Genomic DNA, 14906 nt, shown 5'->3' with positions numbered 1-14906 from the left:
GAAACATGAAAAGAATCCCAAGTTAAGCCTAATGGCATCATGATACTGTCAGAGCAGTAAAATTTTATACCAAGCTAGATGGTGCCATTTTGACCATTGTGGAAGTTGAGCAGTCAGACATGAGAGTTCATTTCTTGTCTGCTTTCATATGTAATTGTTAAGTTCCAAAGAGAGATGTGGTTTTCTGTTGTTTTGTTTTGTTTTTTAAACAAGCAAGATAATGGATTTTGCTTTAACCAGGATCCCACACTTTTCTAGATCACAGTCCAGGAGGACAAGGTTCCTGTCAGCTTCCCTTTCTCCCAGACAATCTAATCGGTCTCCTAGTGCTCAGTCCCTCAGGTCTGGGAACTTCTCCCAGCCTCACCTTGGGCCTCCTTGCCCCTCTCACTCCTTCCCCACCTTCCTTTGAAGGCTTCTGCATTCTCCACCCTTGTCTGCTCTGCTGACTTCAGCTCCCCCTCCAGTCTATGTCTCCCTCAGACCTCAAGGACCAAGTGTTGGTGGACCTCCCCACTGTTGCCCTTTGAACACCTCAAACTCAGTGTTCACCACCACACCAAACTTTTTGAAGCACATGCCACATATGTCAGGACACGTGTGAGGATGCAAGGCTTGAATGGCTCAGACACACAGCAGGGGCGGTGCTGTACAGACAGATGGTAGAGTCCTGGGACAGCATCCGTAGAGCCACCACAGCTCCTGCTGTATACAGAGAACAACCAGGGGCTCTTGCAGGCACCTGGGTACTCACTTACCTCTTGTCTTTGTGGTCATTGGAGCCGCCTGTTCCTTGCTTTACCCTGGAGAGGCTGTAAGGAACCGCTCCTATAGCTCTGACCAGTGCGTGAAATTTGCCAGTGGCTTTCCTGGCTGGCTCCTTGTCTGTCTGTGTTTTCATCATTGATGCACCATGGCAGTGGCACAGAAGGAAACTGTGGGAGTGAATTGACTATTTCAAAACATATAAATTCTGAATGCCATGCTGCAATTTGGGGGAAGTTGTGGGGCAGCTGTATAGCTTCCTGTTGCTGCTATAACAAATTACCATGAGCTTAAGTGGCTTAACGCAACAGATATACTCTCCTAGAGTGCTAGAGGTCAGCGGTCTACAGGGAGGTTTTCATCAGAGATCGCAGGTTTGTATTTCTTGTAGGAATTTCGGAAGAGCACATGTGCTTGCCCTTACCCGTGCCCTTCCATCATGGCCCTGCTCCTGTCGTCTCGTTTCTAAGTCAGGAGTAGCCTTGTTTCCATCAGGATTTCCCTGAGCCAGGCAATTCAGAAAAAACAGCCCCATCTCCGATACTTAAATTGGTACATCTGCAAAGACCCTTTCACAGAGTCCATAAATTAGGACAAGAACATCTTTGGGGACCAAGGGAAGCTATTACTGTGTCTGCTGCAGCAGCCTTTTCCAGAAGGCGATGCTGAAAACAGCATCCAGCACAGCCAGTGAAGAGGTGTTTGGACTTACTGCTGATTTATGAGATGCTCGTCCATGCCTCAGGTCTCAGGGACAAGCCTTGTCACCTGTGTTGGGGACTAATAGCTATTTTAGGGTGATCTGGAATATTAATGAAATAAAGTTAGAGACATGCAGCCCTCTTTATTCATGGAAGGGGCACTAGGGGAGGCCTATGAAGTCTCCTAGGGTCACTGAATGGCCTCACACACTACTTTCACTTCTCAGATTTCTGCCTAGCTGTTATCTACCTAAGAAGAAATAGAGACAGGCTGCTCAAAATTTGTGAAATGCTCTCCCCAAAAAAGCCCAAGGCTGTACACTTTCTCCTTTGGGAAGATAGAGGTTCCAGGCAGTTGACCCAAGGCATTCATCACCTTCCCCTGAGCAGAAAGAAAATGAAGATTAATTATAATGATTTTTTAAAATTATGCCTGTGAGGTTACACATGAAAACAGACAGCACAAAGCCGGTACTTGGGAGGCTGATCCAGTGGTTAGTGGTCTAGAAGTGTCCCATCCTCTCTGCTGGTAACCCTGGAAATGTATGCTTCCTCCTGCCTATTAATCAGGCAGGGAAAGGAGGTTGGATCCTGGAAGCTTCCATCAGAAGCAAAGCAATGTAGAAGTAATTATCTCTACCCACACATAAAGATGGGATTAACATCCTTGCCTGGGGTCACATGGGTTCAATATTCTTCTCCAACATGCTTAGGGCCAGGAGGATTTGGAATGTTTGCATCTCTGTGATGAGATGGGACCCGCAATTCAATGTGGCAATTATTTCTTGTTCACATAAGCCTAAGGCATTTTAACACCGATTTGATAATTTGATTAAAATGTTTCATGGTGTGAAATTTTCTACTTGTGGTGCCCTGTCAGCACCCAGGAAGTTTTGGCTTGAGGGCTAGGGATGGTTAGCTAAGTAGAACCAGGAATGAACATGAAGCTGGTTTGCCTGAATCCAGTGCCCTTCTATCTGTTCCTTCCTGTCCATTAGAGAGGATAAAAACAGAGGGGAACTGTACACTTCTAGAAGAGAGAGTATAGCAAGCAGACTTTGCATAATGACAGCATTTAATCAAGCAAGGCCTTGTAGACCAGAGGGCCAGGCAGACCTCCAGTAGACTGTGTTGGGCAGTGAGTGAGCTCTGGATAGTACAGAAAGAGCTAGTAGTCAATCACCCAATGAGGGAAGATCCCACAACATGCAATCATGAAGACCCTCTTCTTGAGGGGGGGGTTGATAGAAGGGATGATGCTTAGAAGATGTTACACACGTTTTACAACTCTTAAAATCTAGACAAGGGTGTTTGCACTTTCTGTGAGTGACCCAAGGGAATCTGGGGAGATTTGGCCTCAGAAACATACTGCCAGACCTTGGAGTTGGAAGGAGAAGAGTTGTAAGACATGGTGTGCCTTACTGTCTGAACCATCTGGGGAATGAGGGGAGACTGGGGAGGGAGCCAAGAACAAGGCTTCCCTGAGCAATTTCTTTTTTTTAGGTTGTGTGTTTCCTTGATGGCACTTGAGCCTGGGATGGGAAGGCTTTGGGAAAGACTATGCTCACCTCTCTCAGTCTGCCCTGCCCCCAAACCTACCTCTTCACCCAGTGCCATGGTATCCATTCACAACTCTGGGTCAATGCCACCATCCCCTATAAGCACTAGGGACATGTAGAGCAAGCTTGTGCTTCGGTCTGCGAATATTACCAATCCTGGTTGTGGTCTGACCCAGAATAGGCATTGGGAATAAGATGTAAACCATCTTCATGGAGCTTTATGGATTTGCAGGATGCCCACTGGTGAGTGTTGTGTATACAGGGAACCTGGGAGCACTGCCAAGCCCAGCAGTTGCAATAGAGTAGAGACCAAGTAAGCAAGAGCAGGGAAAAGAACTTCTAAAATGCTGGGCACTGGGAAGGCTGGAAGGGAAGCAAAGGATTCAGGTGTCCAGGTGGTGAGATAGGACAGAGCATTGGGATTGGGTACAGGACTATGGCTGGCAGGCTAGGGATCATTTGATTCCAGCACTGAGATAGCCAATGAAGGAGCAAGTTAGGACTGATGTTCTAAGGGCAGGCTGAGGGTAGAATCTGTGAGGTAGCAGGCAGGGATGTGCTAGCCTGGAGCCCATGTTTAGGACCAACTCCAGAGCATGTAGGTGGGGAGATAGGTTTCTCTTGCCAATCCTTCGAGCTCACCAACTTTCCTTCATCCTAGACTTTCATGTGGTCATCTATGAAAATACTGCCTGCTCTCATATTAAGAGAAGTAATTTACCCTGCACAGTAGCTCACACCTGTAATTCCAGCACATGGGGAGGTAGAAGCAAGAGAATTGCTGTAATTTTGTGGCCAGCCTGGGGCACATTGTTAGACTATATCTCAAAAATCCACGAGTAGTTAAGAGTGCATCCTGCTCTTTGAGAGTACCGGAGTTTGGTTCCCAACACCCACCTCACGACTCCAGCTGCAGGGAGATTGGATGCCTCTGGCCTCAGGGGGCACCTGCACACACATGTACATACCCATACCCATACGTACAATTTTAAAATTAAGATGTATCTTCAAAACTTAAAAAAAAAATAGGAAGACAAGTAAATAAAAACAAATTCAACTGCTGTGTGGGGTAGCTCATGCTTTGGTTTCAGCATTTGAAAAGTTAAGCAAGAAGATTGGAGTCCCAGGCCAGCCTGGCCTACACAATGAGACCTTTCATTTCCTCTTTGGAGAAACACTGTCTCCATTAATAGTAGCAAGAAACTTAATTATGTGGTATGGTTATTTTGAAGCCAAGTTATGTCTTAATGGTTATCAGTATACAGAGCAATCCAGCATAGGCCACTTGCTCAAGTTAACCAGATACATAACACAGGAGGCCAGCATTTCCCCCAGAGCCACAGTGTGAATGTTCAGCCGAGTCACATGCCTTGGATAATAGTCCAGTCCACAGGATATGTGTGTTCCAGTGTTCTTTGATTGCCCATCAACTTTCCCAGGCAGCTGTGGGGCTGACCCGTCAGCTGTACACAAGTCCACACATCACAGCCCATTGTTTTGCTTTCTGTTGTCGTGCTTTTTGCCATTATATTGTTCTGCAACTCATATCCTTCCCAATTCTGTGTTTACTGTCTCATCGTCTTATTTGTCACTGCTCTAGACAGACGCTTTCAACAGAATTCAGTGTTCACTCTGGGTTGGTCCCTATCCCAGAGTTCAAGAGCTAGGCTTAGAAGATGCTACCATGTCATACAGCGACAGGTCCCTAACAGCCACTGAACTCTGCTTCTGCCGTCCGTAGCTGTTTATGTTTTGGTTTTTGGTTTTAATCTTCATCCACAGTTCACCACTGACATGCTGGCTGAGAGCTCAGTTAATATTCATAACAAGAGAGCAAGTTAGTAAAAGTCTCCTTTTCCTGATATCCTGGTAAATTTCCTTTGCACAGGGATTTTGCTTATGTAGCGAGAGACAAAGACACGAGGATTCTGAAATGTCATGTGTTTCGATGTGACACACCAGCAAAAGCTATTGCCACGAGTCTCCACGAAATCTGTTCCAAGGTAAGATGGGTCAAGGCACAAGGTCTTCCTCCCTATTTCCTTTCACTGCCTGAGCAGACAAAGGCAAGTGAAAGGGCAGGAGAGCTGCCTGTGAAATCAAACAGAGGAAGAAATGGGCAGAGTGGTCTCCAGCCCGTATCATTGATGTGTAGTGGAACTTGGAGGTCCAGGGCATATGGATGATGGTTCCATCGGGGTTACCCACTCACATCTTCAGATGCCTGAGTCCCTCACAAGATGGTGGAGTATTTGCATATAACCTATGTTTATTATGCCCCTGTGAAGGTCAAGCCACCACTATATTACATACACCTAGAGAAATGGCGTTCATCACCTTGCAGTGAACATCTTGGGCTTGGATTGAAAGTGTGAGTTACTTCTAGGGCCACTGTGACCCGGCTTCTCTCAGTTCCTGAATCCACACCATTGTGTAACTCACTGATAGGGAACAGGAACATAAATTGAGATGCCTGCACACAGTGACCATTAGTGACCCTCATAGAAGAGAGAGTGCCTGGAAGACTCGGAGAATAAGGATGACAGCAGCTGACATTCCTGAGCCCTCTGGACTTGTTTAATACTGGTTTATTCCACACAAAAGCGCCATGATATACATACACTCATCTGTATGCAGTAAAGGCGATGAGACACAGAAGGGCAGCTTACCTACCCAGAGTCACAGCTAGTATGGGCAGCGGTGAGAGCTGAACCATGCCGTCTGTCTCCAGAGCCCTGGAAAGAGTATCTAAGAGCTGCCATGGGACGGCACCAGGGAAGTCTGTTACTCTGTGCTCCCTGAGGTCAGGTGCCAGAAGGTCCAGGTGTCCCCAGAGGATGCATGCTGAATTGTTCTCCGCAGAGGTGAGAACCAGTAGATGGAAGAAGTAACTTGAAAGCACTTAGGAGAACTGTTACTTTGAGGAAATGTTCACCAGCAGAGAAAAGTGAAATCTCACATTCTGTGTAGTGCAGGGGGACACTGGCGGTGAGGGAAGGCAGAAGATAAGTGCTAGTTTAAATCCCAGTGGGATCAACCCAGACACTTTACTGGCAGGGCTGGCTGGTGACATGAGGTCTTAACTGTGAATCCAAATTGCACTTTCATCTGATGTCTAGATTATGGCTGAACGGAAGAATGCCAAAGCCCTGGCCTGCAGCTCATTACAGGAGAGGACCAATGTGAGTCTTGACGTCCCTTTGCAAGGTATGTCTACAGCGGCTCCTCCTCCAAGGCTCCAGCCAGTCTGGCAAGACTGAAGGGTTGCAGGGGTTCACTGGTGTTTCAAGTCTCCTTTAAAAGCACACTCAAGGTCTGGAGAGATGGCATTGGCTACTCTTACAGAATACCCAGGTTCGATTCCCAGCACTCACAGGGCTGCACACCACCTTAGCTAACTCCATTGATAGGGCATCCATTGCTCTCTTCTGGCTTCCACTGTCTCTGTGTGCATGCGCTGCACATATATGCAAGCTAGCAGCACATTTCATACATATAAGATACAAAATATGCCTTAAAATCGAGCATGCTGGTTGGGGGCTGAAGAGATGGCTCAGAGGTGAAGAGCACTGACTGCTCTTCCCAGAGATCCTGAGTTCAATTCCCAGCAACCACATGGTTGGCTCACAACCATTTGTAATGAGATCTGCTGCCCTCTTCTGGCCCACAGACAGAACACTGTATACATAATAATTCTTTTAAAAAAAAGGTGGGGGGGATGATGGCCCCAACCTAGAATCCAATCTCTAGAATTTGGGCTGTAGAATCAGTAGGACCATGAGCCGGCCTGGGTGCTGCATGGTGAGATCCTGCCTGGGTGGTGGAGGGCAAGATGAGCATGTACTCCAGGCCCTGCAGGGGACAGAGTTGCTTTTGTCAGTTGTGTGGAACACAGAGGGCAGTTGTTATTTTTGTTTGTTTGTTTCTGTTGACCAAATGACAGAATATTCTCAGCAGAGTTTTTTCATTTTGTTTTGTTTTTTAATCCCATGTATAGCCATGGGATAAGGACTCTCTAGTTTAAAAATATGTAGATTGTTAGTGTGGGGGGGGTGGCTGCATCATTTCTCCCGTGCCTTTGATTAAATTACCAGTTGATTATATTACCCCAGCCACACCTAACAAATAGGGCATGAAAAGCTGTTTCTTAGCATACAAATGACTTACCAGACCTGGTTTTTTGCCTTCCAAAGCATTTCACCTTGAAAGAGAGCTCAGTAGGGTTTGGACTGGCAAAGCCCCTATGTCTGGAGTGGGGCTGTCCTTCTAGAACGTCTGGGAACAGGACATACTGATATGGGTGGTCATCTGGGTATGCAGATGCCAGACAGACAGCTGGCTTTCCCTATTTCCTGGAACTACTGAGAAACACATTGCTTTTGTTCCCTGTAGTAGATTTTCCAACACCAAAGACGGAGCTGGTGCAGAAGTTCCACGTGCAGTACCTGGGCATGTTGCCTGTAGACAAACCTGTCGGTAGGTACAACTTTGAAAGATTACAGGAGCTGTTGGTTCACCCAGGAGGGTGAGGACCACTGGATCACTCCTCATCTTCCCTTGACTCATTCCTCTGTGGTGACACAGCCTGGACACGTGGTCATCTTGGGTAGTGAGGTCATCCGCTAACCTTGACTTGATGTGTGGTCCCAGCATGCAGAGACTTCAAGGGGACGGGTGTGTGTTTCCTGTTGTCCCAGCACTCCAGAATTGAGCAGCCCAAGACTGTAGAGTGCTCTGGCTTCCAGATCTAGGGCCAGGCTCCTGCCTCCATTCTTACCCACTGGAAACAGGAAGGAAAGACTAATGGAGCCCCCATATCTTTGTTTGCTTGTTTGTTTGGTTTTTGGGTTTTTTTCGAGACAGGGTTTCTCTGTGTAGCTTTGGAGCCTGTCCTGGAACTCTTCTGTAGACCAGGCTGGCCTTGAACTCACAGAGATCTGTCTGCCTCTGCCTCCCGAGTGCTGGGATCAAAGGCATTCCATCACCACCACCCAGCAAGCCCCCCCCCACCCCATCTTTACACTGTGACCCAGAAGTGGTATCTCAGTGTTCAGGTCCTACCCCAGTGCCAGGAACTGAGGTGCTCCTCTTGCTGAGAGCTGTAGCTTCTCCCTGGCTGGAAAAGGCCATGGAGAAGTCAGTGCTCTGCTGGGGATAGAGTGAAGTGCTCTCTGGGCAGCAGTTCCGAAGTTCCGCAGTTCCTCAGAGCATTAAAGACTGTAACCATTGTTTGACCCCACCTGCCCCTGCCTCACAAGTGCTGGGATTAAAGGCATCCACCACCATCACCAGGCCTGTGTGGGATTCTTCACATGAATGCTAATAATAGGCAGGTCCCCAGAACTAGACAGCAAGTAAGAGTTGATTTGAGGCTGGGCTGTGGGGAACATAGAGAGTAGCCCCTTAAGAGTTACAGGGGTGCTGAAAATATTCTAAAGTTGATTTGATAGCCACGCTGTGAATACTGAAAACCACTGAGTAGTATACTTTAGAAATAGTAAATTCCACGTGAGTTATATGACAATGAAGTTGTTACGTCTGAGCAGGAAAGATAGTTCAGGAGGCAAAGGACAACTGGAAAGTTGTCTGCTCACACACACACAGACACACACACACACACGCACACACACACACACACGTGCTGTGTCATGTGCTCACATACACAATAAACAGATTTAGTTTGTTTTAAATGTGTTTGTTCTACAGCTAGCAGAAGAACCCCACTGGGCAGTATGTAGTGTTTCTGTAAAGGGGCCATCAACTCTGGCCTGACTAAATGTCAAGTGTGATGAAGGAGGGTCTGGCACTCTGGTAGATGCTGGCTTCTGTTGGGTCTGCTTCCCCAGCCTCTCAAAGGCAGGGTTGAGGTTGGAGTGTCTCACAGTCTCATAGCCAGGACACACACACACACACACACACACACACACACTCACGTATGCACACACACACGCCTGTACATACACTGGATCCTTGGAGGTGTTCATGACTCTATTGGAAAAACTGGCTCTTTTCTTCTGAGCAAACTTGAGGATAAAACGATAAGGTGGCCCGACTCCAGGAGCTACAAAGGTCACACCTGGATGTGACTGTTACTAAGTAATTGGACCTGCATTAGAGAGTGAAATTTCCATTACCCTTTCTATCTGTAGGCATGGACACCCTGAACAGTGCCATAGAAAATCTTATGACCTCATCCAGCCAGGAGGATTGGCCTTCTGTGAACATGAACGTGGCGGATGCCACTGTGACAGTCATCAGTGAAAAGGTAAGGAGTTGAGGTGATGCTTGCCTGAGCTATTGGGGAGGTTTTAGATAGAATGGTCTTTCATAAGACCTGGAAACAGAGTCAAGGCTTGACGTTTTGGAGGTTATACTGACTTGTGATTAAAATGGCCTATGCTTATAGAAGATTTGGGGGCTTTGTCTAGGTCTAATTGTGCCTTCCTCGTGAGGAACATGGAAACCTCTATCCTGATGGACCAATACTGCCTTCCCCACTTGCTCTAGAGATTAAAATTACTCCAGGTGACACGTGGCACGAGCAGTAGCTTACTGTGGATGCTCGTTTCGTTTAAGGCTCTGGTGTAGAATAGACCGTGCTGTCTGGGGTTGGGTGCAAACATTGCCTGTGCTAGGGAAGCCCATTGAAATAACTTCTGGAGAACAGATCATTGATCATCCTGACAGGTTGGCATTAGCTCAACCCAGATTATCCCATCGTGGTGATTGAACCAAGTCGCTTGTCTAAGATCAAATTGGAAACACAGGACAGGACCTTAAAGCCAGGCAGTCTGAGTCTAGCCCACTTTACAAGGTGTATGAAGCACATGAGCTAGGAAGACCTCAGGTCATAGACATATCCCAGCTTCTGCCACCAACAGGTCACCGTCACCCACTTCACCCCCATTGGTGGGCAGAATCTTGCCCTACCTCTGTGCTCTTGCTGGATTTCACTCTGCTCCAAAAGCATGTTGCTGTGCCCTCTCCCGCTGCAGTGTTCTAGCTGGTGCAGCTCCCTCCATGTACCACCCTTTCCCCATACCCTCTCTCCCAAATTCCAGCTCCAGCATTTCTTCCCCAAACCTCCTGACCTCTGTCCAGGGTATTCTGCCTTTGAGATGTGTCTCACTCCTGAATGAATAAATATTTAACAAACCAGAATGTTACAATTTGAAAGCTGGCATTCTAGCTGTGTTTACTAACTCACAAATTGCCTGTGGTTGCTGCCATGAATGTCAGCTATGAAATGAATCCCACACACATCTTTATGCTGCCTTGTGTGTGTGTGTGAAGTAGGGGGGGAGGGCAAATTGACAAATGTGTTGATTAAGCAGCATTTTGTCTTCCACGGTATTGGACGTGATTTGGTGCTTAAGTAAAAACCGATGGAGAGAGACTTGTCAGTCTTTTTCTCCTGGACCCTTGAGGTTCACGTAGACAAAGAGGTCTTGAGCCACTGAGTGTCCTGCATTGGGCGGTATATAGAAGTGTATATGACATTGTTCCTCCCACAATGAAGAGCAAATGTGGAATACGGTGGATGGAGAATGGGGGACACATCCCACTCCACAACAGCAATGTCATTCACTGTGAGATCAGATACCAGGAGGCACCCACGGCAGTGATGGCCTCTCTGGCCACTTAGCCAAGTTTTCACTTTCTAATAAGATGTGAGTCCTACCGGACTCTACAAGCTGGATTCTCTGAGGTATTTTAGGTGTGAAGTTTTTGGTGATGGCTGTCTAGCTTCCCAGAGAGCACAGGTGCTGAATGATGTCTTTTGCAGAACGAAGAGGAAGTCTTGGTGGAGTGTCGAGTGCGGTTTCTGTCCTTCATGGGTGTCGGGAAGGATGTCCATACATTTGCCTTCATCATGGACACTGGGAACCAGCGCTTTGAGTGCCACGTGTTTTGGTGTGAGCCTAATGCTGCCAATGTGTCAGAAGCCGTCCAGGCTGCCTGCATGGTGAGAGAGCCTTCCCTGTGCTTAACCCTCCCTACCCTGCTTGTTCTAGATGCTGTATATTAGAGTGGAAATCCTTATTTAAATCCGAAAGCCCTATACTTTATAGCACTCTCATATTTGTGGGCAGAATCTGTTAAGACCGGCAGAGCACACCTCAGGAGTCAGGGCTCTGTAGAGAATCAATAACACTTAAGGGTCATCTATTCTGGACCCCTAATTAATAATTTCAGTATGTGACCAAGAAATGCTAGTTGTGTGTGAGTTATCAAAATCTGCCTTCAAATCAGTATTTTTAAAAAAAATTAACAAGTGATTCTTTTGCCCATGGTTGTTTTCAATGCATTATTATTATCTATTTTATTTATTATTTATCTCTTAATCCTCACAACAACCACAACCGGTAGTTGGTTTTGTTTTGTTTATGAGATGAGAGACCAGAGGCACACATACCTTTGATCCCAGCACTTGAGAGGCAGAGGCAGAGAGATCCCTGTGAGTTCAAGGCTAAACTGGTCTACAAGCGAGTTCCAGGACAGCCAGGACTACACAGAGAAACCCTGTCTCAAAAAACCGAGAGAGGGCTGGAGAGATGGCTCAGAGGTTAAGAGCACTGACTGCTCTTCCAGAGGTCCTGAGTTCAATTCCCAGCAACCACGTGGTGGCTCACAACCATCCGTTACAAGCTTCTGGTGTGCAGATATACATGGAAGCAGAATGTTGTATACATAAATAAATAAATAAATAAATAAATAAATGCTTTAAAAAAACAGAGAGAGAGAGAGAGAGAGAGAGAGAGAGAGAGAGAGAGAGAGAGAGAGAGAGAGAGAGAGAGAGAGGAGTAAATAATAAGCTAGGGTCAGCCACACAACCCCATCGTGCTGGGTCACAGGGCCAGGATACTTCACAGTGTGTCTGATTTGAGATGAAAAACATCTCTTCATTGAGCAGATGTGCTCCAGGCACCTTTCATACACACATTGCAGAACTTGTGGTCAGAGCAAAGGAACTGTGAAGGTATGCACCAGGGCCTGAGGTCCGGGGCATAATCTAGTGGTAGCAGTTTGAGTCACTGGAACTGGTGGAAGAAACAGGACCCCTGTCATGAAAGACTGGTGAAGTTTGACTTTCTCCAGCAAAGATTATCAAGTAGGAATTGGTCATCTCTAGCTTCTGGAGCTTTTTGGGTGTGGTTTTTGAGAAGGTCTCACAGTAGCTGGCCTGGAACTCATTGTGTAGCCTAGACTGGTGTGATGATAATCTTTCTTGTACAAATAAAGCCTGTCTGGGGGTCAGATAATGGAGCTTGCCACTAGCTAACCATAGAGGTCTGGAGGTCTGTACAGACAGACAGGAAGTGATGTAGCTGGGCAGAAATAGATTATAAGCAGAGAGAGACAGGAAATCACTCTCCTCTTCTCTGCTGAGATGCTTAGGAGGTAAGGTGTGCTGTGGGCATGGAGGAGTCCCTTCTCTATGTCCATGGGCTGCACAGACCCCAGGGAGCCCCAAGTGTGAATCAGGGAGGTCAGATATGGTAGGAGAGACACAAAATACAAAACCCCACGGTAGTGTGAGAAGAGCTATAAATGTACTAGATTGAGAAGGAATTGACAAAGAAAAGAGCTCTGAAAGTGGGGGGCTAAGAAAGCCTGTCATGGGGGTTGTCTAAGGGACAACACTACCTGGTCTGTGAGCTTGGTTAGTTTAGGATGGAGGCAATCTGCACACTTGTGCTGAAAAATCTACATATACCATGTGCCTCGTAATGACATTCATGTGACTGACAGACTGCACAAAAGACAGTGGTTTCATGAAAGTATAGGGGCGTTGGAAACTGCCTTTGCCTACAGCACATTTGGGGGTTAGTTTGTTTTTCAAGTTTTTTCAGTTTTCAGTCCTCTGTGTAAAAGTTGGCAGCACTGTGGCAGGTCTGCCACTACAGACTGCCCCCCACACCTACCCCCAGCCCGCCTTTGCCATCCTCGATGCTGGCCTTGGCAGTGCCCTCTCCTCCTTCACTCTCAGCTCCAGCTCCTTTTGTTGTCCTCTTGGCATCCTTCTCTCATACAGGCCATGTCTTGCAAGGCTGCATTTGGGCTCATTTTTCCTTGCACAATCCAAGGAATCATAAATCACACCAAAGCCAGTTTTCGTGTCATCCCCAAAATGAGTTCTGAATCCAGATTTAAAAAAAAAAAAAAATGACATCTTGTGTGGTTTTATACATTTTGTACATTCTAGCTGCTTTCCTAAATTTCTGTCTTAGGTATTGTTGCCTTCCCAGGGTGAAGGGCATTGATGACTAGACAATGGAACAGGAAAAGAGCAAATTAGTTAAGGATATCTGCTGAGGCCAGTGAGAAGGTCATCAGGTAAATGCACTTGCCACCAAACCTGGTGACCTCATTTTGAGCCCTGGCCCTACGTAGAGCCCACATGAGAAAAGACCAACAAGTGATCCTCTGTCCTGTAGCACATCACACACACACACACACACACACACACACACATTTTTTTTTTTTTTTAATCTTTCAGGTGCTGTTGCCTGGGGTGGGGGGGAGACCTGGGATCCACACTCCCTCTGGTTCCCACTCAGTGGTCCTCAGTGGCAGGGGTGTCTCCTCTAAGTGCTGTGCATCCAGTATGCTAATGCTCACAAGCCTGGGTGTCAAGGAGCATGGCTGAGGGGAGAGGAGCAGGGGAGTGCAGGAGTTGAGGTGAACCTGGGAACCAGGTGTAGAGCCTTTAGGTGGGAGGAAGAGACTATGGGAAATAAACAAGTGCTATTCAGTCAAGAAAAAAAAAAAAAAAAACTAGATATTTTACAAAATTGAAATGGAGCACAGCAGATGCTTTGGGTCTAAAATGAATGGCTTTCACTCTTAATTATGCATTTTAAATGCTAATGACAGTTAGCTAATTAGTTTTATCAGTGGCTACAGTTTTGTTTTTCCAGATTCCCAGACTCATTTTTCCACTTGAAAACATGCTTTTTTTAAAAAAAAATAAAAATTTTATTAATGCAACCAGCTGGAGTAGCTCGGGCAGTGTGGTAGAAGGGATGTGGGTGCAGTCCAAGCTCCCCACCACACCCACACTCTGATGCAGCTCTCCCCAGTGCAGGGGTTCCCTTCTTCATTCAAATCCTTGTCATTCTCCATCTGGAATACTTACACATGGACAAGTACTATAGGAGCCATGGTAGTGACACATTCTTTTGAATTCACTTTTAACGCCATTTTGCAGCTGTGTCCTGTAGCCCTAAGTGAAGACATTTTAGTGACATTCCAAATGGGTCAGAAGGGATTCTTTATTTTTGAATTTCATTAGATCTGTGCAATTTTGATTGACGATATGCATACAAAGCTGCTATTTGTAATTTCAAGTCCAGGGCTTAATGTTACCACACATACCTGCTGATAAATTGATGTTGTAGGGGTGTGTGATTGGTGATGCAGACCTAGCAAGATGTTCTCCGCTGAGCAGACACGTGGTAAGCCATCCTTTCGTATGTGTTGAGTTGAAGGGACCAGTTTTCTGGCCTGTGGGATATGAGAGACTACTCTAAGTCCCCATCCCTTGTTTTGGTGGGCGTTTTCACATGTTTGAGGGAGAAGCAGCTGTAACTGGGCCAAGGCATCTGTTGACATTTCACTTCACTTTTGAAGATGAAAAAGAAATGGTAAACCTCATCTTTTCCATCTAACACAGAAGAATTACTTAACTTTCTACTAGAACAAACACAAGTGGGCTATGTTGATGTATTTCTCTTTTAAAAGTTTTTATTGCCAGGTGGTGGTGTTGCACGCCTTTAATCCCAGCACTCAGGAGGCAGAGGCAGGTGGATCTCTGTGAGTTTGAGGCTATCCTGGTCTACAGAATGAGTTCCAGGACAGCCAGGGCTACACAGAGAAA

General features: G+C 46.5%; 1 protein-coding gene across 12 annotated transcripts in view; it reads left to right on the top strand.

Moving 5' to 3' along the window:
• Positions 1-14906, top strand: part of Apbb2 (amyloid beta precursor protein binding family B member 2) — a 318116-nt gene that overhangs the window by 298097 nt on the left and 5113 nt on the right. For 10 of the 12 annotated variants that reach the window (XM_027390796.2, XM_027390800.2, XM_027390799.2 and 7 more), the window contains 5 exons: positions 4914-5028; positions 6145-6232; positions 7418-7501; positions 9175-9290; positions 10812-10991. In XM_027390796.2, the coding sequence (XP_027246597.1) occupies positions 4914-5028; positions 6145-6232; positions 7418-7501; positions 9175-9290; positions 10812-10991 (583 nt within the window). The remainder of the gene's footprint in view (positions 1-4913; positions 5029-6144; positions 6233-7417; positions 7502-9174; positions 9291-10811; positions 10992-14906) is intronic. The other 2 variants (XM_027390798.2, XM_027390801.2) reach the window with 1 other exon arrangement.

This window comes from Cricetulus griseus, assembly GCF_003668045.3.
Source record: "Cricetulus griseus strain 17A/GY chromosome 1 unlocalized genomic scaffold, alternate assembly CriGri-PICRH-1.0 chr1_1, whole genome shotgun sequence".
In the NCBI taxonomy this organism is placed as follows: Eukaryota; Metazoa; Chordata; class Mammalia; order Rodentia; family Cricetidae; genus Cricetulus; species Cricetulus griseus.
Note: the sequence above shows the minus strand (reverse complement) of the source record. Positions and strands in the feature narration are given on the sequence as shown.